The sequence below is a fragment of the Rattus norvegicus genome, chromosome 8 (assembly GCF_036323735.1).
Source record: "Rattus norvegicus strain BN/NHsdMcwi chromosome 8, GRCr8, whole genome shotgun sequence".
Lineage (NCBI taxonomy): Eukaryota > Metazoa > Chordata > Mammalia > Rodentia > Muridae > Rattus > Rattus norvegicus.
In genome coordinates this window covers 74290798-74316324 of record NC_086026.1, presented here as the reverse complement: position 1 = coordinate 74316324, position 25527 = coordinate 74290798, and the positions used below count along the sequence as shown (strand labels likewise).

Below are 25527 nucleotides of genomic sequence, written 5' to 3'. Positions count from 1 at the left end.
CACTACACACTAGCATGCACACATGCCCACTACACACTAGCATGCACACATGCCCACTACACACTAGCATGCACACATGCCCACTACACACTCACATGCACACATGCCCACTACACACTAGCATGCACACATGCCCACTACACACTCACATGCACACATGCCCACTACACACTAGCATGACTCTGTTGTCATGCACTTGTACTCACATGCACAAATCTCCATACAAATAGACACATACACATCATTTAAAAATAATATATCTTAAAGTGTTGCTAAAAGTAAAAATTCATGTTTCTAAAAAGTCAATGTAAGGGGTTGGGGATTTAGCTCAGTGGTAGAGCGCTTGCCTAGGAAGCGCAAAGCCCTGGGTTCGGTCCCCAGCTCCGAAAAAAAGAACCAAAAAAAAAAAAAGTTAATGTAAAGATATAATAATTAAGACCACCAATGAAAACCCTTTAAAAGCTACAATATACTGTGTATTGTATTTTGTACAGTTTTTGTACAGCTTGTAACTATGGTATTAATGACATTGAGTTACCTATATCAATGTTTTCTCTTCCCAGTGCCACAAGTGAGAGAAATAATATTTCTCTATATAAACTCCTGTGGGCAAAAAGATACGGAGGAAAGATTAGACTCCTTTAGGCTACGTAAGCATAGAGCAGTATGAAACAGTGACTAGACAGGGTGCCCCTCCTTAGAGAGGTAGCCCGCTTGCCTGAGCCAAAGACTTACCGCTGTCTTTTGAAGTGTGGACACTTACTCAGGGTCTCTAAAATCTGACTCATGGGTCCATAGACATCGTTCATTTTAATGCTTTTCACCATGCTTTTCAACAGTTCCTGGTTAAAGGAGTTATCACTTTTTTGTAACAAATGGACCATTGGATATTTTTGAGCTGTAAAAGACAGGAGAGGGAATGACAGACATGCTCTCTGTAGAAGAGAGAATACATTAAACATCAGCTAACAACCGTCAGAGAAGTTACAAAGCATTCACAGTAAATCAAGAGCAATGGATAAAGAAATACAAGTTTAAAAATGAGAGAAGTGAAACAGGAAAATAAGACAATTGATGATAAAAATAGGCTGGCAGAGCTTTGTGGCCTCAAACATGAAATTTAAAATAGTTTTCCTTAATACAATCCCCAAAGGAAAGTCTACATCAGCAGCCAGGGGTGGGAACAAAGATAAGGGAAAGAAGAGATTGGGACAAGCAATGTTTTTCAGGCGGGACTGCATGGGACACATGCAAGCCTTTCACCACACACAGAGTAGCCCCCCCCCAGACAAACCAAGCACTCAGCTCCACAGAAGGCACCCCAGCAACCAGTCAACACTCACTCTCAAACAGAAGAGTGCGGTTCTGACCTGTAAAACAAAAACACAGGGACACAGAAGTCAATACACAGCAGAGCTTTTAAAGCCGCAGAGATTACTCTCCTGAAGTCAGCATTCTCTAACGGCACTTACTGTGGGCATTCCAGAGGATGTACAGGGGTTGCCCTGGATCCTGATGTAATTTCATGTTGTCCCATAACATCTGTATTAAAACATACTTGCTATCTTCAGACATACAGTGGCGGGGAATCTGGGTTATAAAATAAATATTTATTATTGATCCTTACATAATTTTGTAAATATTTTATAAAGTCTATTTTAGTGTTTCCATTGCTGTGATAAAAACATGACTAAAAGCAACTTGGGAAGGAAAGGGTATCTCAGCTTATAACTCTCAGGTTACTCTCCATCACTGAGGGAAGTAATGCAGAAGTCATGGAGGAACAGTTTCATGCTTGCTCACCATGGCTTTGCTCAGCCTGCTTTCTTCTAGCACCCAGGACTACCTGCCGAGAAGTGGCTCCACCCACAGTGGGCTAGGCTCTCCCACATCCACCACTACTTAAGAAAATGCACCACAGGCTTGCCCGAAGCCAATCTGATGGAGGCATTTTGTAATGGAGATTCCCTCATTTCAGAAGATTGTACCTTGTGCCAAGCTGACATAAAACTAGAAAGTACAAAGCCTCATAAAAAATTTAAAGACGCACACATAGGAGAGAATAAAGAACAGAAAATAATATTTTTACACATTTGATACCCACTGAAAGAAGATCTGCTAAGGTGAGAGGCTAATGATCTCTAAGCAGCAGATTTAACAAGGTGCTTGAGGCCAATGACAAAGGACATCCCACAGGGCTAATCTTGTCCCTGCTTACAGATTCATGGAGAAATAAATCCAGCAGGCCCGTTCCCTCCACTCACTATTTCTCAGTTCAAGACCCTTGCCAAGACAAGACGATTATGGCTGAACTAGTATCTCTGTCACTCATCTACAATGTCCTGAAGAAAATCAAAAGCACACGCATGGTCACAGTCATGCATGTACAAGGGAAAAGACAAAAAGTTCCTGAGCTTAGAGACTGCACTCCAGTGGTCCAGCAAAAGAAAGGTAAGAACACCCTTATAAAGCAGTGTCTCAGGGCTGAGTAGCTGATTCAGGGGTTAAGTGCCTGGTGCACAAGTGTGAGGACCTGAGTTCAAATCACAGAACCTCTGTAAAAGCAGGACACAGCAATGAGAATGTCTATAGCTCCCCACCCCTGGTGGCCCCAAGATGGGAGGTGGAAAGAGGATTCCCAGGATCTTGTGGACGGGCAAGCCTGGAGCTCACAGCACAGAACAGAAGGCCCTGCTTCCAAACAAGGTGGGAGGGGAGTGCTGGCTCCTGAGGCTACCCGGAGCCAGTGTGCACTGGTGCTCACATGCACAGACACACAGAGATGGAAATACAAAACAGTGGAGGCTGAATCTCAGGGGTACGGTCCCTGCCTAGTGTATATGAAGTCCTGGGTTTAAAAACTGGGTTAAATAAATAAATGAGCATAATAAACTCAGAGTAAGGGAAGGAAAAGAAGGGGAGTGCACACTTACAGTGTGAATTAGAGACCCTAATATCTTTGTTATTTCTGAAAGAAGTATTGGGGGGCACTAATTCATAAACCTTTCCATAAGAGTAACTTACACATTATTCCTCAAGTGATAATAAAATATTCAATTCCATTTTGTGTTATTTTGAGAAGGCTGAAACCATGACTGTGTTACTGCTGGTCTGCAAATTCAACTGAAGGCAGTTCTGTTTATGTGCTGATTCCGATGGGAGTGAAAATGTCAAAGACAGAAGCAAACTACATTTTATATCATGAGGAACATGCAAACAATATGACGGTGATGGCAGTATTAGTTAGCCTTCTAACTTTACTCTCCTACCTTTGAATACTTATTACAATGCTCAGAAGAAAGAATCAATCCAGGCAGGTTACTGGGCAAGTCGAGGCGTCTAAAATACCACACCAGGTTCCAAAAGACAATCGGATGATGGTCCACAAAGTCTGCCACTGTTATTGCATGGTCACCTTCATTTTCCAATAAGCTCTCAAGTTCCTTCCACACCACTAAAGGGCTAAGGTATGGGACAGTGACAGGGTCTGGACTTGGTAGGTGCCATTCTAACCCTAAAGAATCCTGTTGAAGAAAACACATGGCAGGTGTAAGCATGAGGATGCACTATCATTCTAAGTGTAGAACAGATGGGAACATGCCTGTGATTCCCATGATTGGAAAGCTAACATGTTGTATCATGGATCAGGACTCTGTGACAATGATGTAATTGTTCTATAGTATATAGATTGTTCTATAGAATTGATATAATTGCTCTATATAAAGCTAACAATGTTCTTCAGGACCAAGGGAACATAATTGTGCAAACAATCACTTTACAAACAAGAAAAACACTGAAACACATACTGTAGGTCCTTGTAAAGTGGCCGGCAGGCTGCCTGTAGGAATGAGCTTCTGTCCCCCAGGCTCGTCCTTATCCAAGGGGCCACATGTGCTGATGCTCCTGGCCATTGGGAACAACGGGCATTTTGACACAACAGTTTTTGATCTGTGAGCAGGGATCTGAATACTTCGGGCACATGGATTTTCCTGTAGTTTAGATTTGCTTGCACGTTAAAAAAAAAAGAAAGAGAAAGAAAGAGAAAAAGAAATCCTGTCAGTGCCTAGACTTTCTTATCTCATCTCACCTTAGTAGAAGAACCATGTTGACTCTTTTTAGAATCAGAACTGGGCACAGCAAAACAAATCAAAGGAAATGTGCTACTCAGTCATCAACTAAGAAATAAGATATATTTTAAGCAGTGTGATAATTGGACCAAACAAACTTAATTTTGAAGATTCATTTATTCAAAAAGTTTAGTGAGTAGATTTTTACACAGTGTCATGACTAACCCTTGATATACACAGTAGACAAAATGGACATGTGTTCTTTCAGGAGTTGGAGGGGGGGGGTAGGCAGAGAGAGAGGCAGAGAGAGGCGACCTATGAGAGAAGGTGAAGGGGCACGCAGAGGTCTTGGTTTTAGAGTCTAAGTATTTATGACCAAGTGGGCTGTGTTGGCCATGACAGGACTACACAGGCATTTTCTTTTTCTGCACACGAAGCTGAGACATGGCTTCATCTACTTGGCTGCATATGGTGAATCTGGCACTTTTGCAAAAGAGAGTTTCTGTATTTAAGTATATGTTGGGATTCAGACTCAGGATAACAGCTGAGGTGCATATTTGACACACCAAAACAGGACCTGGATTCCAGGTTCTCCCAGCATCCCTCAGTCCCAACCTGGCATACCCTGCCCTCTACCCTGAACTTTCCAGGCTAGGGGATGGGCTTCCCCTCCCTAGAAGCTTTTTCCTATATAATCTAGACATTTTGGTCTCTCTCTACTTTTCTTTTCTCTCCCTCCCTTTTCATGAAAGCTTTCTCTCTTCTCTTCCCCCTCTCCTGTGTCTCCCTCCCCATGGCGACTTCCCTGGCTTCACTCCTTGAGACCATTGAACCTGGTCTAGAGCGGTTTTCCAATAAACCTGCCTTTATATATATGCTAATATGGCTTGAATTGGCTCATTTCCCTGGTGGAGAAATAACTTATCAACATGGATTACTTACATTGGATCCCTATATGTGTTTTTAATTTTATAGTTCTATATCAGCTCCAAAAGTTTTCCTATTCTGTAATATATTCATGAACAGAAAGGTGAATTTTCTACACTAGAACTTGGTACTATTCCTGAAGAGAGAGAGAACGCTGGTCACCTCAAATGTGCTAGAGATTGTTTCTTCATCTTTAGACACGGGTGAAACAGCCGAGCATGGTGGCATATCTAGACAACAGAACTTGGGAGGTGGAGGCAGGAGGATAAGGAATTTAAGGTCATTTTTAATTACATAGCAAGTTAAAGGCCAATCAGGGTTATGTAAGATCTTGTCTCAAAACAAACACATATACAAACAAAAACAAAAGCAAAGTACATATAAACAATATTATTACTTTTGAGGTTCATAAAGTTTAACATGGAAACATTTAAACTTTGCAACTCCATAAGAACAACAATGCCAACCAACCAGAGCTTCCAGGAACTAAGCCACTACCCAAAGACTAGACATGGACTGACCCTGGGCTCCAACTGCATAGGTAGCAATGAATAGCCCAGTAAGAGCACCGTGGAAGGGGAAGCCCTTGGTCCTGCCAAGGCTGGACCCCCAGTGTAGCAGATTGTTGCGGGGAGGGCGGTAATGGGAGGGTGGATGGGGACGGGAACACCCATATAGAAGGGGAGGGGGAGGGGCTGGGGGGTGATGGACAGGAAACCGGGAAAGGGAATAACATGTGAAATGTAAATAAGAAATACCCAATTTAATAAAAATGGAAAAAAATAGTAAACCACTAGAGCAGTTTAACATCACTTTACTCGGGAATAAGGACTTAAGATAATGCGGGGCTAGAGACAGAGTGAAGGCCATTTGCTGCTCTTGCAGAAGTTCAGTCTGTAGTATCCGCATGGTAATTCATAACCGTCTCTATTTCTAGATTCAGAGGACTTAAATTCCTCTTCTGTTCTCCAAACAGGCATGCAGGCAAAACACCCACATATATAATATACAAATAAATAAAATCTTAAAAAATTAAGCTTAAGATAATGTTTCCCCCCATAGGACTCTGTTTCTCCATCATCCGTCCATCTGTCCGTCTATCCATCCACCCATCCATCCATCCATTCATCCACCCATCCATTCATCCACCCATCCATCCATCCATCCATTCATCCACACATCCATCCATCCATCCATCCATCCATCCATCCATCCATCCATCCATTCGTCCACCCATCCATCCATCCATTCATCCACCCACCCACCCATCCAACCATTTGAGGTGGCATCTTGTTATTTAAACCAGACTGTCCTTAAACATCATCTTTTCTCTGCTATTCAGTGATGAGACTACAGGAACATACGTTTTCACAGAAACTTATACCTTTTTAAGGTATAAGTCAACTTTTCTTCTTTCACATATGTACATGTATCATATATGTAGCTACAGTTCTCCATAGTCAGACTTACTTATTTAGATCTAAGTTCCCTTGAACAGAGAGAGAAGATGTGTCAAGACCAGAGGCTGATGCTGAAATGCAAGACTGCCTTGTCCGACTTGAGAAAGAAGATGCAAAGTGCATAGTTTCTGTTGATGAGCTGGACTTCAAGAAATATCTAGAATATGAATCAAAGACATTTTGAGAAAAGAGGTATTTTAGGAAACAATATCCTTAAGTAGAAAGGAAAATGGGGCATGCTATTACCGTCCAGGTCTTCTTAAATCTCTGATTTCAACATTCAGAAAGGGTAAGAAGAGATTGCCACAAAACGGGCATGTAGTATTGAGATTCGAATCATCTGCTGTCCAGCCAGCCATGATTTCCTCATCATGGACGAGACAGTCACAAGTCCTACACCGAGAGCAACTTGAAATGAGAACCTAGGGAAGAGAACATTTCATGAAGCAAGATGATCTACACAGGTTACAAATGAAAACATATCGTAGTTAAGAAACCCATTGGAAAATTAAAGCTCGGAAAGATTCTAAGGCAACAATCATAAGATTTAAGCAAGTACAGCCACACGCTGTGCATAATGACAAAGCCAGTGTGTGCCTGCACATGCTGCTGTTGCTGTTCACAAGACTTGTGACCACACAAACACAAACTCCACATCAGCGCTCCCTGTTTATTTTCCAGCACAGTCCAAATCTCATGTAAATTGGTGCAAAATAGCAACCACATTTAACAGAATATTTAAAAGCAATATTTTTCAGAAAAACTGGGGAACTTTTTTTTTTTTTTTTTTTTTTTTTTGGAGCTGAGGACCAAACCCAGGGCCTTGCGCTCACTAGGCAAGCGCTCTACCACTGAGCTAAATCCCCAGCCCCCAAATGGCAGGCTAGCTAGGTAACAGTTACCTAGGCCTTAACATTTTTCCTTTTTTTTTTTTTTTTTTGAGCTGAGACCGAACCCAGGGCCTTGTGCTTGCTAGGCAAGCTCTCTACCACTGAGCCAAATCCCCAACCCCTTATGGGGAATGTTTTTATAAATCTTTTTTTTTTTTTAAACATTTATTTATTTATTATGTATACATCATACAGCTTTCTGCCTGCATGTACACCTGCAGGCCAGAAGAGGGCACCAGACCTGATTATAGATGGTTGTGAGCCACCATGTGGTTGCTGGGAATTGAACTCAGGACCTCTGGAAGAGCAGACAGTGCTCTTAACCTCTGAGCCATCTCTCCAGCCCTAAACCACAGGTACTTTTTTTTTTTTTTTCTATTCTTTTTTTTCGGAGCTGGGGATCGAACCCAGGGCCTTGCGCTTGCTAGGCAAGCGCTATGGGGAATGTTTTAAAGTGTAACTCTCTCACTGAAAAGAAAAGAGAAATCTTCAAAGTGAGAAAAGTCAGTGACAAGGCCAGACTGTGTCTTTACCTGCTTCAAGTTTGTACAACAGAACTGGTCACGTTATGATGCAAAATGAATGTTCAAGGATAACGTGTGTATAACAAGCTATAAATACAAATGTTGAAAATTAAAATACTTTTATATGTTGCTAAATCACCACCAAGCATGGACTGTCCTAATAACCCAGCATGACAGCAATGGCTTAAAACAACAGGTATCAACAACCCTGGAAGTAATAGAACAATTCCTGCAATTTCTGAGGATACATATTCAATGTCAGTCACTCAACCAACAGCTGTCAATACTAAGGAAATGTGAATTTTTAAGGCAGTGTACACAGGTGCTCTCACAAGAAGACAGTACCTCCATTGCATAGTTCTGGAAGATATTGGTGTTACTGGTATTGAGAGAAGATGCAGTCTCTGTTTTTCCAGGTAAGGCAAACTTTGACAGGGATCCTGATTGAAACATAAAGAGCGAAACCATGAAAACTGAAGAGGAGCAATCTAAGAATCACTTCTGTCATAAACTCTGATAAAACGCTACCTCGTTCTATCAAGCATGCAAGAGTAACCGAGAGAAAGCAAATCATCTTCATCATCATTTCTGCTCCTCCTCCTCCTCCTCTTTTTTTGTTCGTTTGTTTGTTTTGAGACAGGGCTTCTCAGTGTAGCAGTCCTACTTGTTCTAAAACTCACTATGTCGATCAGGCTGGCACTGGCCTCACAGAGATCTGCCTACCACTGCCTCCCAAGCACGGGGATTAAAGGTGTCCACCACCACCACTCATCTTAAAATGTCTTTTTCAATTAAAAAAAATGGTGTAGACTATCAGCTCACCTAACTACAGGGCATCAGTTAAGATTCTCAACCTCATTTCTACAACAGAATGCATATAAAAAACGAAGCTGAGACATGTTCTGCACAGCAAAACACAGAAGTCAGTCAACGTGCTTAGTCAGTGCATTTATGTGTCTGCGTGAGTGTCTGTGGTGTGTATACTGGGGTAGCCTGTGCTCTCCTTTCACCATATAGGTCTGGGAGATGCAATTCAGGCTATCAGGTTGGCAGCAAGCAGCTCTATCCACTGAGCCGTCTCACCTGCTCCAACATATTTTGTCATACGGATGAGACCACAGAAAATAGGCATTCTTACATGCAGGTACTGAAAATGCAAAATAGCATGCAGCTGCAAAAGGAACCTGGAAATACCATTTCAAGGATAAATTGGGAAATATAAAGGTGGTGAAACATGGCGCATGGTGTAACGTTATTCAGACTGGAGAACTTAATGCACAGCAGTGGGCAGTGGTCTCAGTAACCACCCAGGAACGAAGCCCCTGTGAAAATGGGAGCGGGGCAGCCACAATGAGTCTGGTAAGTGAACAAGACAATGGGTGAGAAAGGTTTAGTGCCTATTACCTTTGAGTTTCAAGATAGTAAAGATATATAAAAGGACCTGTGTTTACATTAAGTGAAAAGATAAACAAAAAGTGAGAAAAGCAGTCACCTCTAGAACAGAAGCAAACAGTATGAAGGATGGGGACAGGAGCACGACTTCTCTGAAAGTGCCCTGATTTGGCCTCCCACCCCAATTTTTGTTTGTTTGCCATGCAAATCTTTTAAGATTGAAAAAAAAATCAAATCACGAAGAAAGGAAGATCCCATGATCAGCAGCATGACAGAAACTGGGCAAACCTTCTAAGGAGGCAGAGCTCCCCAGGCTGGCCCGGCTGGCATCAATTCCCTTGGTCCCTGAAGCCGCACTGCTTTCTTGGGAGGAAGTGGCTCCTTCCAACTCATGGCAGACATCTTCATCTGTCAAAGAGGTAGATTCAGAATCCTGGGCTCCCACTGAAGAAAGACTGGTACGATCAGAACTTTGATCCTAAGAACATAATTATAAGCTTAATTTCCTTCACATTTTGAAATTATTATTTAAAAGTCACTTCTCAGATAGAAACTACTACCTACCACCTTCCACCTAGATGAGCAACATTACAACTTCTGCAAGAAAAACAACCAATTTTACAAAGGCATAGCATTCTGGATCAGTAAGTTGGAGATCAACTGTCTGTGTGTGTGTGTCTGCGCGGTGTTCAGGTGTGCATGTCTACTAGTGTGTGTGTATATGTGTGTGTGTGTGTGTGTGTGTGTGTGTGCACACTGTGTTCAGTTAGGCATGTGTGTACAGCACAGAGGAAAACCTTAAGTGTTGTTCCTCAGCAATTGTCCACTCTTTTTTGAGACAGGGTCCCTCAGCGGCCCGGAGCTTGCTAAGCAGGCTAGATTTGATGGCCAACAAGCCTCTGGGTTCTCTTGCTCCCTGCCTGTAAATGACAAGTACAAGCCACTGCAGCTGGCCTTTTAAAAATATTCATTTATTTAAAATACTTCATTTATACTATAAATATGGCTATTTTGCTTGCATGTATGTCTGTGCACTCAGTATCCATAGAGGCCATAAGAGGGCATGAGCACCTCTGCATGGGTGCTGTGACCCTAGGACATACCACCCTGAACGTGCCAATCTCTAAGGTTCTAAGAGCAGCCAATATTCTTAACCACGGAGCCAACTCTCCGGTCCAGTGATCTTTATCTTTGATTCATGAGTTACTTAGAACTTTGGATTTTTTGACACCATACTTGTTAATATTTTTAGTTTGATTTTGTTGTGATTGGAAAATATACTTCTATTAAAAAATCTTATTGAGATATAATTTACATGTATAACATTCAGAAAAAAATTTCACAAAAACTGACTTCAAAAATTCAAGGAAATTTCTTATTAAGGTTTTAGAACTCAGTTGAATTAAATGTTTAAATTGAATTAAAAATTACACTTATTTATTTTGTAGGGGAGGGAGTATTTGCACACCACAGCAAAAGTGTGGAGGTCAGAGGATAACCTGAGGGAGTCAGTTCTGCCTTTTACTGTGAAGGTCCCAGGGATTAAACTCAGGTCCTTAGCCTTGGCAGCAAGAGCTTGGACCTGAGCCACCCTACAACCAGCCCCAACTGAATTAAGGGCTGGAGAGCCTACAGCGTCACAACCCTGTGTTGAGCCATTATAAGTGCTTTAAGAGACTTGTCAAGGCAAAGGCAGCCTTTGCGGGACAGCTCTGTATGATGCTTCCTTCCTGAAGATCCGAGTTTTCTCTTTAGTAACAATTTCCTCAGCCTGAACTGCCGTGAGCACAGCTTACAGAGTCTGTTTCTATTCATCTTCCCCTTGCTTGACGTGCTCTTATTTTACCATAAGCCATGGAGAGTGTTTCCCTAGATACAGACTCTGCACTGCTCTCTCTTCTTCCAACACGCTAAAGGTGCTTTCTCACTGAACTCTTCCCTTCATGGATTTATGACAAAAATACATGGCCATTCAGGCCTCTATTCCTTTAGTAATTTTTAAAATACTTTTAAAGAACTGAGCCAGGCGGTGGTAGCATACATGTTTAGTCCCAGTGCTAGAGAGGCAGAGGCAGGCAGATCTCTGAGTTTGGGGGCAACCTGATCTATCTACAGAGTGAACTCCAGGACAGCCAAGGCTACACAGAGGAACCCTGTCTCAAAAAACCAAAAAATAATTAGAAGTTTGAGTTGTTTTCTTATAGATGCTTTTTGCTGTTAGCTCTTTGGTATGCACAGATGCATTTTTTAAAAATATTATCTACTACTATTTTGGAGGACTGTAGCACAGTTCACGTGGTGGCCAGAGAATAACTCTCCTCTGCCTTTCTGTGGGTTCTGGGAACTGAACTCAGGTACCAGGCCTGTGCAAGTCCCTTCCCTGGCAACAAGCGATCTCTACGGCCCCAAATGTGATTCTAAGTCTATTCTTTTGTAGTTTGCTGTGTCACATCTGCAAAATGTGAATATATATATTTTCAAATTTGTTGAGTTAAAATATTCCTACTTCAAATATCTTTTCTGCAACAATCATTTTCTTCAATCCTTTGGAAATAACAACTATACCTATCCTATTTATACCTTTCATATTGTCCAACAAGTCTCTAAGGCTCTGCACTTTTTAAAAGACTGAGTTACTTTTTAGTTTATGTGTGTGCTTGCATGTGTGTGTGTGTGTGTGTGTGTGTGTGTGTGTGTGTGTGTGCCATGTGTGCACAGTGCTTACAGAGGCCAGAAAGGCCACCAGACCCCTTGGAACCAGAGCTATAGACAGCTATAAGCCACGACAGATCTCCTGTAAGAGTGGTAAATGCTATCTGCTAAGATCTCCAGCCCCAGATCTGTGCATCTTTATATGTGTGTATATATTTGCTGTTATCTGTATTCTGTTCTCGAATCTATCTGCTGAGTTTATTTTATGCTGTGTAAGCACTTTACCACTGAGTTATACCCCCTGCTTCTGTTTCTTGTTTTGTTTTTTCTTTCCTTTTTGTTGATTTATCTTCAGTTTTTGTATGGCTGCCTTTGGTTGTCAGTCATTTGCTTATGGTATGTACAGAAGTGGAAGTCTGAGGACAACTTCCCTTAGTCTATGTCTAAGGATAATCTTTCCACAGACTCTCGATCACTGGAACTAAAAGGTGTGCACCACTATGCCCAGCCCTCTGGTTCTGGAAACATCCTTTCCGAGAGAAGGTTTCATGTAGCCCAGGCTAGACTGAAATCACTATATACTATAGCTAAGGATAACCTCAGCCTCCAGATTCCTCTGACTCTATATCCCATGGTATGACAGGCACATGCTACCATGCTCATCTATTACATCAGCATCATCATTGTCACCATCATCATCACCATCATCATCTCACTTTGGCTATTGTGAATGTCAGCTTTGTGTAGCATGAATACTATAATATTTTGGGGACTATGGATGCTTTAGTTTTAGCCCAATATTAAATCGTATTTGGGTTGTGGTTTTGTTTTGATCTCTGTAGGGAGAGTTTTAACTCTCTGTCAGTCTGATCTATCTCTTACGTGTGTAAATCAAAGATTATGCTGAGACTCAAATGGGATTCCCTTCAAACTCTTTAGCCCACAGAGGCCTCTTTCCTGATTTTTTTATACATAAAATAAGGTTCTCCTATGACTTTAGTTTTTAGAGCTATGATGGTCCACTGTGACTGCCCTTGGGCAAGGAGGTACTGGAAGAGAACAGGAAACTTGAACTTCATCAGTTCTTTCTTACTTTGCAGAATTTTTTGTTGTTTATATATATTTTCTGGAGTTTATAGTAAACAGATATAGGGTGGGCTGAAATGGACTTATGCTTTCACAGTGGATCCAAACTACCACCTGACGTTTTTAAATGGTTTTGCTAGGCGTGTGGATGAGTGCAGTAGAGGGAGAGGACAACCTTGAGTGCTGTTCCCAGGCACCAAGAACCTAACAAATGTAAATTATATGTACGATATGCACATGAGAGCAGGTGCCTGAGGAGGCCAGAGTGCCGATCTGCCTGAAGCTGTGCGCCTCTGATGTGGGGGTTTGCCTATTTTTGTTGTTGTGATGTCTTTGTTTTAGGACTGGGTCTTTGTGCTATTTCATTTCGTTTTGTTTTGTTCCCCAACCTTATCCCCAACATGATACAAACTAGAGTTATCTGGGAAGAGGGACCTCAATTTTAAACATGACCCCAGTCAGATTAGCCTGTAGGCAAATCTATGGGCGATGATGCTGGAGTGCTGTGGGTGATGCCAGCCCTGGGCAGGCAGTCCTGAGCAGTGAGAGAAAGCAGGGTGGGCAACTCATGGGGAGCAAGTCAGTGAGACGTTTTCCTCCACGTTTCTCCCCCTGGTCTTCTTGCCCTGACTTCTCTCAAAGATGGACTGTAATTGGAACATGTAAGCCAATAAACCCTTTCCTCTCTAAAATTGCTTTTGGTCATGGTCATTATCACAGCAACAGGAAGCAAACTGACCATCTTACTAGTGTGGAAGTCGGGACATAGGCTAGCCTAGCTGGCCTAGCACTGGGATTACAAGTGTGCTACTCTAGCTGCTTGTTTGTAATGGGAGTTCTAGGGATAAGACTCAGGCAAGTGCTTTACCAATTTAGATATCCCAGCCCCCATTCTGTATTTTTAATTTTTTTCTTTCTCTGATTCAGTACAGATATTTTTAAGTGGTATCTCTAATCTTTCATTTTGTTTTATTTGTTATCAAATTTATCTATTGCGTTCTCAAATATATTGCGTTCTCAATAAATGCTTACACTCATTTCTCCTTTTCCTCCAAAAATTCTCCATTTGTCTAATTTCTGTTTCTTTTCCTTTATATCCTTGGATATGTGAAAATTTCCTAAAGATCCCTTGCTAATACAGATATCTGGATCATCTGGGGTTCTGTTTCCATTACCTACTTCTGATAAGGACTCCAGGGACTTTATTCCTTCAAAAAGGGTATATTCTTTCTTGTGCTAAATGAAAGCTGATTATTGTAATTTAGTCACAGACTGAGCCAAATCAATTCTAGGCTTTATAGTTTACCTAGAGATTGCCAACTATCCTAAGACATAGACTCTCTGGGAGGGAGGGAAGGGGAAGGAGTAGAACTGGGGTTGAGTCCAGGCTAGTGGAGAGTTCAGCCACTGAACTTAATCCTTAGCCCTGGCGTGTGCCTCTCAGGCTTCAGGGACTGTTGGACAGAGCCCCTCCATTTTGGCAGCTCAGAGATGCTTGGTGCTCTTCTCGACATAGAGCCCAACTCCTAAGCATTATCGTTCAGAGGCTTTCTGCTTACCTGTCTCATGGAACATCAGTACTGGGGAAATGTGCTTCCTCACCCCTTGCAGGATTGCCCTCTCCAACCTTGCCTAAGGGAATCAATCCTGCATTGTCTTTAGAACCAGTAATCACTTTCCCTGGAGGAGATGCCAGGCAAGACAATGCTTATGTTCTCCAATGCCCACCAACTGTTGTCTCTAGATGTAACTAGACACAAGTCTAAGCAGGTTCCTACAAGTGAGATATAAAGTGTAGTCTGTAAGGAGGTAAGCTATACCACTAAAGAAAGAATTCATTCAAGTAGAGGTCTAGGGCATGTGTGGGAATGGATTTTATGGGTGTGGGATAATGGAAAGAACCTAAAAAAGAATTAGGCTGGATTTACCAGTATGGACCCATTGAACAGAGACTCTAGATTTAGTATGAAAGTATGAACAGTTAAAAAGGTGCTGAGAGTTTGACTGTAGACTAAAGTATTTGTCAAAAGATCACCTGCTTAAAAGGAACTAGAGATGCCTGATATCCCTTAGTTTGGTAAGGGTGAAGGGATTTTAAGGCTGAGTAAAACTGGGATGCTGGAATGCATTTGCTGTTTAAAACCTAATACACAATGATGGAGAGGCCCAGAAGACATGTCTTTCTCTAATCCTGTAAGATAGGGAACACGTCAAGAACTTTGTCAGACATTATGGTGAGAAATGTAGCCACTCTGCTGGAGGAATGAGACATAACAGGTCTAAGCGGACCCTGAAGAGTGTGGGCAAGTGTAGCACTGGCTTTCCAAAGGCCAGTGACAAAACCTTTGTTCCTAAAGCCCTCAAGTCTTACATGTTGTGTCCCCTCCCCCATCTTTCATTCCTCTCTCTCCTCTCAAAGATGACAAACTTAACATTATATATTCACAATTATTGGAAACGCCTTCTGAGGAAAAAGACTATGGATTTAGTTCCTTCGTGTAATTTTTGCTTTTCTGTTCCCTTACTGTGACATTTCTCTGATGATTATAAACACATACTTTCTACACTTTCTTATTTCCTCTACATTTTTGCTCTTGGGAGAAATACAAGTCTGTCACAAGATATTTCATGCTACCCAGGAGGAGACAGCATACTCCTGGTTGGTAATTTTGGAGACATACTGGACACTGACAAAAATGTGTATTCTGAAGGAAATACTGAACTTAAGAGCATTTACTGACCTTGCAAAGGACCTGTGTTTGGTTCCTAGCCCCCACATGGCAGCTCACAACTGTAACTATATATTCCGGGAATCCTATACCCTCTTCTGGGCTCTGGAGTCACTTGTACACAGTTGGTTCACGTGAACTCACATAGGCGTACGTGCATGTCAGTTAAAAAAATCTTTAATGGTTGGAGAGATGGCTCAGCGTTAAGAGCACTGACTGCTCTTCCAGAGGTCTTAAGTTTAATTCCCAGCAACCATACTGTGGCTTACAACCATCTGTAACAGGATGCAATGCCCTCTTCTGGCATATATATAAAATAAATAAATCTTAAAAAATCTCTTTAAAAATCCTCGTTGTCTTTTATAGGCTGTATTTGAGGAGAATGGTTAGGACAGATGTGCTCATAAGCAGGCTGTGAGTAGTAGTGGCACAGGGAGACGTAGCAAATGCCAACCAACCTACCTTTGATGACGTGGTATACATGGCGAACCTTGAGTACCATTTGCTTGCTTTCTCTGCAACTCCTTTCCCAGCAGTGAACACACTGTGTCTTAGAACATCAAGTTTAGGTACCAGCAGTGTGTCTAAGTTAAATGAAGGTGATGAATGGGCTAGTGTTTCTTGCGATCCTTCCCTAAATGGACAAGTGGGTGAGAAGGCTGGTGAGGACCACAGTCTATCCCTTGGTCTCTCCTCACTTTTGGTGTAACTTTTGGATTTGGTAAGTCTCACTGGCCTAGGAGAATTAGGAGGCAGGCTTGATCTTCTGCAGGCCTTGACCAATGTTGGACTTTTCTTATTGGTTAACTTCTCATCAGATGCTCGCTGTAAATCAATGCTTGGTGTACGGCTTGTCAAAGGACTGCTCATGTTATTCATGTACATCTCAATTTCTTCAGCTAAATTACGCCTGGCAGATGGCGTTGAGATGCTCTTGTTGTCGTCTTCATCGTCTTCCTCTTCTACTTTCTGCTGCTGCTCAGTCTCAGCAACCAAGAGCGAGAGAGGGTCAAATCCTGTTACAACATCTGTTTTTTCAGACGGTTTAACTGAAAAGCTGCTGTTCATTCGCTGAAGCCTCTTGGGATTTTGTGCAGCGACACATCCCACTTTTGAACCATCTGTTTCTGTGTCTAAATCTTCTAAGTCAAAAATAACAGGAGACTCCACTTTATCCAAGCAGTTAGAAGCATCGAAAGGTGTGTCATCGTCACTAGACTCCTTCTCCAGGCTGTCTCTTTTTGATCTTACTGGTGGCTTTCCAATATCAAGACTATTTGGTCTTGTGCTTTTTGAGATAACATTTGAAAGAATCTTTGCATCAGCGCCTAACTTTTCAACCATATCTCCAGGGTTTGTTTCCTGGTTAATTCTGTTCAGCATAAATCTCATCAGTACCCCACCACTAAGATTACGGTTCCTGTTTCCCCAAGGCATTTGCTGCTGCAAATGAGATTCATCATCACTTTTATGCCTTTTCCTAAAGCATCTGCTTGGCATGGTTTGTGCTTCATTTGTGTCATTACAAGATGGCACTAAGAGCAGCTCAGGAGTGCTTTCTGAAAAACAAGAGATATGTTTTCAGTATAAAAATGGACTCTGCAAATATGTCATCTTAAACATTTAAAATACTAGTAATGGGGATGAGAACAGCAGGTGCTCACTGGCTGCCTGGAACTCGGCAGGCCCCATTTTAGGCAGTTTACTGCTATTGTGGCTATAAACATTCCACCATTCAGAGTAGATAAAACAGATATGCAGAGAGAGAATCGATTTAAGCCAAAGTTATACAGTTTTTAAGCAACAGAACTGAGATTCAAATTCAAATTTGTCTAATGAGAAAGGCTATGCTTCTAGCCATTAAAATATACTGCTTATAAAAGAAAAACTTACCAAGGAAGATATTCTTTTTAACAGTAATAAATTTATACTAAATTAAGTAACAGCTTAACTATGCTAGATGAACTTGAAAGTCTGAGCCATCTTCTTATTACAATGGGAAACAAGCCCTAATACCAAATCAATGGTAACTATAACAATTTTATCCACATGCAAAAATCTTCAAATATGTTTTGACTACATATGTAGATTAAGTAACTTTACCTTTGTTTTAATATACAAATTTCTGTATTGTATTATTGTATTTTTAAGAGAAAAGCATTGATTTTTGGTTTTTTTGGAGACACTATCTCACTAAGCAGCCAGGGCTGCCTGAAGCATGCTAAGTAGACCAGGGGTCAGGAGCTCACGGGATTCACTCGCTTTTGCCTCCCGAGTGCTGGGGTCAAAGGCATGCAACACCATGGCCAAGGCATTAGTCTCGTAAGCTCTCTGAAGGACCGTTTAGTCTCTGAGTAGAACAGACTACACCAGACTACAAAAGCACATGGCTCGTTTAAAAGTTGGGTAGGTACACAGTCCCTCAGATTTCCTCCTCCCCTCCCCTTGTTTGCACACTTTCCTTTCTCAGAGTCCCAACAGTCCAAATTCAAAAGGCAGCATTCAGGCCGCAGGTGTGCCCTTATACCTTGTTATAATAAAAGCTTCAACAAATATGTTATAAAACACAAACCCCAAGCTCCTAAGTTTACTAGGAGAGGGCCACAAATATAAATAAATTAAAAATAGTCACTGGTGTCAGTAGGATGGCTCAGTGGGTAAGGATATCTGCCACTAAGTAAAACCAAATCTGATTTTTTTTAAAAAAAAGATTCATTTATTTTATATATGTGAATACACTGTCACTGTCTTCACACACAGAAGAGGGCATAGGAACACATTACAGATGGTTGTGAGCCACCATGTGGTTGCTGGGAATTGAACTCAGGACCTTTGGAAGAGCAGCCAGTGCTCTCAACCTCTGAGCCACCTCTCCAGCCCCCCAATCTAATTTTAAAACATTTAAAAATACATACTTAGCCGACACAGATAGAATTCATTCTGCATATGCAAATGTATACTATCCAACTTACCCTCACATTCTCCAGACATTTTATCAGCACCGTCCTGATTTGTACCACTGAGGCGAACTATAGTGGAAGAACTCTGGTAACTGAGAGAAGGAAGGCAGTCAGCACTTCCTTTTGCACTCTCATTCTCTGACACTATAGAGGTGAAAATAGAAATGTTAACAAAATTAAACTCATATATGTCGAGGCTGTACAAAGAGAGGCTTTTAGTCTTACATATTTCAACATGAAAACTGGCGATGAGCATACTAACCGCTTCCCAACACACTTGTCAGATAAGTTACTGCACTTAAAGGCCATCAAGTGTGGGTCAAATTACTAAGAGCTGGTTATATATAAGGCTCAGATAGAATTTTATATTTTCTCTTTGGTTGTAAAAGACACATTTTGGAGTGGGAAGAAAGGGGAAATATAAATCATAATTCACCAATAAACTTTAAGTAAAGATATTGTCCTGGCTAGTTTTATGTCAACTTGACACAAGCTGGAGTCATCAGGGAGGAGGGAGCCTCACTGCAGAAAATGCCTGTATAAGATCTGGCTGCAGGTTGGGGCTGGGGATTTAGCTCAGTGGTAGAGCGCTTACCTAGGAAGCGCAAGGCCCTGGGTTCGGTCCCCAGCTCCAAAAAAAAAAGAACCAAAAAAAAAAAAAAAAAAAATCTGGCTGCAGGCAAGCCTGTAGGGCATTTTTTAAATTAGTGATTGATGGGAGATGGGCCAGCCCATTGTGGGTGGGGCCAGCCTTGGTCCTGAGTTCTGTAAGAAACCAGAGAGAGAAGCCATGGGGAACAAGCCAGTAAGCAGTACCCTCCATTGTCAGCATCAGTCCTGTCTCCAGAGTCCTGCCCTGTTTGTTTCTGCCTTGTTTGTTTCTGCTTTGGCTTCCCTCAGTGGACAGTAATTGGAGATATGGAAGCCAAATATCCCCTTTCCTTCCCAAGTTGCTTTTGTTCAGTGTGTTTTATCACAACAACAATAGACCTAACTAAGACAAGTGGTATTAAACCTCAGAAAAGGAGATCTGTTCTAAAAGAAAAAAGAATAGACATTTCTAGTACGACTATTTTAACACGAGTCACACAGTGTTCACTTTAGCAGGATTTGCTTGGAAAGTGTTGCACCATTGAGCAGTCATACTTGCTATACGATGCTTTTGGGTGAGAGTACTAGGTAGTAAAGAGGATCAATGGGAAGGAAGATAATTATAACAGGAAGATAGAAGGCAAAGCTAGCACTTATATCCTTAAAGTTATTTGTATTTTCTATGCATGGAAGTGCACAAGCTCACACCAAATCAACTTAACAATCAATACCTACAGGAACTAGAGTCGCTCCCTTTTTTATCCTTTTCCCCTTGAATGTCTTCAGTAGATGTAGCCTCTCTTCTAACATCGTCTTTACATAATGAACTATATCCAAGATCAGACCGGCCACCTGAGCAAAAACAGAGACAAACACTAGGCTGCTTACCAGAAACTTGTATTGAGATTATTTCTTACACAAATTTAACTACCAGCAGAAGACTCGTCAACTGCAAAAGTCCCGCAACACAACACCCTCAACAAACACTCCTGCTTCCTGTCCTGAGAGACAGCAACACTGTCTGCTGAAGGACTAAGGTATTGACTGTGACAGGACTCAAGTGGTGACATTCCCGGAATGGATCACACGATTAACATCTTGGGCCTGCTCGTCAATTCCCACAACACCTGTAACAAACTTCTTTGGTGGAACCAGCTAGACTGAGGTGGTACACACTAGTGTTTAGATTTTCCATGGGCTTCAGGATAATCTCAGTCAAAACGCACGATTGTGTTGGTTGCCCAGCACCTACCTCTATTAATGTAGGAAAGGGAAATTTTCTAGGTAATTTACTTTGAATTCCACATTGTAGTCAAGTAAATGTATACATTTATGTTACTCTGTGGGGACCAAAACAAACAAACAAACAAACAAACAAACAAACAAACAAACAAACAGACAAAACCAGACGAGCTAGACACACTTCATTCAATTCCATCATCTTTCTAGGTAAAAGTCTGGGTTGATTTTTTAAAGCTGGGATCTCCCATAGCCCTGACTGGCCTGGACCTCTCTCTGTACACCAGGCTGGTCTTGAGAGATCCACCTGCCTCTGCCTCCTGAGGGCTGGGATTAAAGGTGTGGACTACTATGTCTGGCCTGCGTTCTAACTAAGCAATGAAGAAGAGAAATTTACAAGGAATTCATAACATGCACACAAAGGTCACTGAAATTCAATGTCTAATGATTCTACCACAAAGTCAGGTTCCTTTAACTTCATTGGCAAATAATTTTTCTTAAAACTGAACCAAACAGTTATAGAACCACACCTTAGTACAAATACATAGGAGTGAGAAAATACAGTGTGTTAAAATTACTCTTAAAATGCTGGGCCTGGTGAGGCAGAGGCAGGGTCTGTGAGTTCCAGAACAGCCAAGGCAGAGAAACTCTGTCTCAGAACAACCCTGTCCCCAGCACCCCACAAAAAGCTAAGGCTCTGAGTGGCAGGTGATGTGTGGCAATGTGTGATTTTAAGTAACTTACTGTTTTTGTATGAACTTCCAGTTTCCAGATTTATAAAACAATACTATGTTTATAAGAATAAAAATAAAAGTTTTGTAAACTTGCAAAAAATTCTGAAGAGGTTATATCACTTAGGAACTCACTATTATGTCTTTGATATTAATCTAGTTGTTTTGCTTAAAGGACCTTTCAGGTCTTTTTTTTTCAGGCCTGCCCTGGTGCGAGTCCTGTGTATCAGTGAAAGTGATGTCACAGTCACTGCTAGGACTTTTGCATTTAAATTGAAACCTTTTCTTTTAAAAAGGTTTAATTTTTAAAAAAGATTTATTTCTTTTATGTATATGAGTTCACTATAGCTATCTTCACACACACCAGAAGAGGGCATCAAATCCCATTACAGATGGTGGTGAGCCACCATGTGGTTGCTGGCATTTGAACTCAGGACCTCTGGAAGAGCGAGCAGTCGGTGCTCTTAACTGCTGAGCCATCTCTCCAGCCCAAAAAATGCTTAATTTAAAAGTTGCAAAAATTAACATTTTAGAGAAAGCTCTTGGTGGTACTCTTTACCCATTTTCTCCTAACCAAACCCTACCTGACCACGGCATAATGTTAAAATCAGGGAATTGGTGTAATACTCTTTACTCAGACCCATAGATAGGATTTCTTAAGGAGAAAACCTGTCCAAGAAAATAACATGCCAAGGGGCTGGAAGAACAGCTCATTGGCAGAGCCCTTGCCCAGCATGTACAAATTTGATCCTTTGCCCTAAAAAAAGGCAGCCCTGAAATGGTAAAGAAATTGTGGCTACCTAGAGCTGCCTGTATTATCATGAACTAAATACTTGAATTAAGTACTTTGAATCCCTCTAATAAATAATGAAGAAAGCTACATGTAGCCATTAAATTTAATGTCAAGTGCCTAACAGAAAATCAAAACGTGACAGTCAAAAATGTCATTGAAAACAAAGTAAAAACAGAGTAGCAAGTATAGTTTTAAAATGTACTATAATAAATGTATACAGAAGTACACAAGAGGTGCATGCTCTACACTGTCCACGCTCCCATGACTGACAGCATCTGTCACTGCCGTCTGCTTAAGAACCTAGTTTCACAGCGTTCTGGAAGTACCGGTGGGACACTACAGAGTTCGCTGTTCAAGCTAATAGCCTGCTATGGACCCAGGGGAGTGCCACACACTCAGCAAGATTACTATGGACCCAGGGGAGTGCCACACACTCAGCAAGATTACTATGGACCCAGGGGAGTGCCACACACTCAGCAAGATTACTATGGACCCAGGGGAGTGCCACACACTCAGCAAGATTACTATGGACCCAGGGGAGTGCCACACACTCAGCAAGATTACTATGGACCCAGGGGAGTGCCACACACTCAGCAAGATTACTATGGACCCAGGGGAGTGCCACACACTCAGCAAGATTACTATGGACCCAGGGGAGTGCCACACACTCAGCAAGATTACTATGGACCCAGGGGAGTGCCACACACTCAGCAAGATTACTATGGACCCAGGGGAGTGCCACACACTCAGCAAGATTACTATGGACCCAGGGGAGTGCCACACACTCAGCAAGATTACTATGGACCCAGGGGAGTGCCACACACTCAGCAAGATTACTATGGACCCAGGGGAGTGCCACACACTCAGCAAGATTACTATGGACCCAGGGGAGTGCCACACACTCAGCAAGATTACTATGGACCCAGGGGAGTGCCACACACTCAGCAAGATTACTATGGACCCAGGGGAGTGCCACACACTCAGCAAGATTACTATGGACCCAGGGGAGTGCCACACACTCAGCAAGATTACTATGGACCCAGGGGAGTGCCACACACTCAGCAAGATTACTATGGACCCAGGGGAGTGCCACACACTCAGCAAGATTACTATGGACCCAGGGGAGTGCCACACACTCAGCAAGATTACTATGGACCCAGGGGAGTGCCACACACTCAGCAAGATTACTATGGACCCAGGGGAGTGCCACACACTCAGCAAGATTACTATGGACCCAGGGGAGTGCCACACACTCAGCAAGATTACTATGGACCCAGGGGAGTGCCACACACTCAGCAAGATTACTATGGACCCAGGGGAAGTGCCACACACTCAGCAAGATTACTATGGACCCAGGGGAAGTGCCACACACTCAGCAAGATTACTATGGACCCAGGGGAAGTGCCACACACTCAGCAAAATTCAGCTACAGCACAGAATCTACTGCGAGTTACTTATGACTACTAAAACAAGATCACTAAACGTTGATCATTTAACAACTGGAGAAAGGAATCTAGTATGTTTCTAAATGGGAAGAATTGTCTAATACAGGTAGGATTTCCTTAATCTGAAAACCTGAAACCTAAAACTAATTTACCAACAGGATTCCACAAGTGGAAAATTCCAAAGATGACCTCATATGGTAGATCACAGCAAGCCTTAGACACATCATAGACACAAAATAAAATGAACATAAGGTTGTGTGTTCTACATGGAACTGGAGTGGCTTTGTTCCTGCCTCCCATGTAGTTCATTACACATTAACAAACACTGAACCTCTAAAACCTTCTGAATTCACAAGACTTCCAGAACCAGGCACTGTGTATAATTGTTAATTTTTATTAAAAAGTTGCTGGCTGGCATAAAACCTAGAAAATATTAAGTATTTTTTATGTTTTCTGTTTGTTTTTAAATGTCTGAGCACTCTGCATGTACACCTGCATGCCAGAAGAGGGTATCATGTCCCACCATGTGGTGCTCGGAACTGAACTCAGGACCTTTAGAGGAGCAGCCAGTGTTCTTAACCACTGAGTCATCTCACCATCCCAAATATTCAGTATTTTAAGTACTTAGAATTTTCTAAGAATATAAACTTTAACCAGTTAGTTTTGAAAAAAATGCAAACCATGCGCATACCTTATAACTCTTTAATTACCTGAGAGCGCTGTCTGTGGTAAGTGTGGATGTTTCTTTAAAGCTCTTTTGAACTGTGCAACTCCTAAAACAACATTTCTTATTTTTGTCCAGAGGAAATAGCCACTACGACTTCTTGAAGGCCATGTACTTTCCAAAACAGCCTAGTCATTTAAAAACACAGAATTAGTAAAACAATTTTCATAAGTAAACATACACTGGCTTCTGAATCGAGCTAAAGATGATAAAAGTAGATTGCTAACACATTAGAAAACAAAAGTGTCTTAATTTATAAAATAAATTCTGAACATTCTAAAATAAATACCAGTAGCCCCTGATTATTTTTTGCTACTAATTTAATGTTGTACAATGACAAAAACATATTTTTCCTCATTAAATCCAAACAATTACCTTATTGTAGTACCCATAAGTGATTGCATTGGGGTCAATACCAGCTTTCTGCATTTCAAAAAGCACTCGAACTGCAAGCACAGGCTGGTCGTACTGTCCACAGAGCTGCATGAGAATGCGGTAGCATACCTACAACACAAGTTGAGAGGTGTAGAGACACAAACACGTGTCTGCACAGGCATCTACATTAACAACACATTTGGGACTGAGTTATTACCTCATCAGGTGGATCCATCTTCTTCAGCTGCATTTTCTTAAGTACATCATACGCTGTTTTCAGAGCCCTGACTTTGGAATGACAAACCTTCACATAAGCTGGGAGACAAATAAACCACAATCCATAACAGTGACGGAGCAGACACCGCGACCACATCTGAGGGATAGAGGAATACCTCTTTGCAATCTTATGGGCTGATTTGATTTCCTAGAGAGAAAGTCAAGGTAGAATCCTTATTAATCTGAATGGTGAACGTTTTTGTAAAACTTGTTGACAACTAATATATTTTAAAGTTTCCTCTAGGGTTTGTGTCGTATGATATATAAAATAAAGTGTTAAGTCTGAGTACTACAAACTACATTCAGAGCATCAGGCACCAAAGGTAGATGTGGTAAAGGTTATCAAGGGGAGATGACCATCGGATGCACTTCTGGTCTGATATTTTATTACATGAGCAGCATGGTTTCAATCACCTGCTTTGTTCTTCTGAACATGGGAGAAGGACTGCCAGGACTGCTTGGTTTTGACGGTAGTTTGTTCTTTCTCGCTTGTAGAAATCCTTCAGGCCTCTCAAATAAATTGTTCCTGAGAACTGGGAATCCATTATAGCTGTTTCAGAGAAGAAGAAATTGCCTTTCAACCACAAATAGATTGCTACTAGCTAGAAGAATTATGACCAAACAATGTATTAACTTAGAATTTAACTATAATTCTCTATCAGATTA

The 25527-nt window shown here is 41.6% G+C and overlaps 1 protein-coding gene across 10 annotated transcripts in view; it reads right to left on the bottom strand.

The window, feature by feature from the left end:
- Positions 1-25527, bottom strand: part of Dennd4a (DENN domain containing 4A) — a 113413-nt gene that overhangs the window by 15219 nt on the left and 72667 nt on the right. For 6 of the 10 annotated variants that reach the window (XM_039082818.2, XM_039082817.2, XM_039082819.2 and 3 more), the window contains 17 exons: positions 25276-25411; positions 24803-25009; positions 24586-24714; positions 24197-24338; positions 20014-20130; positions 18700-18831; positions 16190-17286; positions 9549-9738; positions 8214-8308; positions 6701-6876; positions 6465-6611; positions 3807-4005; positions 3270-3524; positions 1473-1590; positions 1344-1370; positions 736-898; positions 539-603 (listed from right to left, as the gene is read on the bottom strand). In XM_039082818.2, the coding sequence (XP_038938746.1) occupies positions 539-603; positions 736-898; positions 1344-1370; positions 1473-1590; positions 3270-3524; positions 3807-4005; positions 6465-6611; positions 6701-6876; positions 8214-8308; positions 9549-9738; positions 16190-17286; positions 18700-18831; positions 20014-20130; positions 24197-24338; positions 24586-24714; positions 24803-25009; positions 25276-25411 (3395 nt within the window). Of the gene's footprint in view, positions 1-538; positions 604-735; positions 899-1343; positions 1371-1472; positions 1591-3269; positions 3525-3806; positions 4006-6464; positions 6612-6700; positions 6877-8213; positions 8309-9548; positions 9739-16189; positions 17287-18699; positions 18832-20013; positions 20131-24196; positions 24339-24585; positions 24715-24802; positions 25010-25275; positions 25412-25527 lie in introns of those variants that run through there. The other 4 variants (XM_008766395.4, XM_017596072.3, XM_063265512.1 and 1 more) reach the window with 4 other exon arrangements.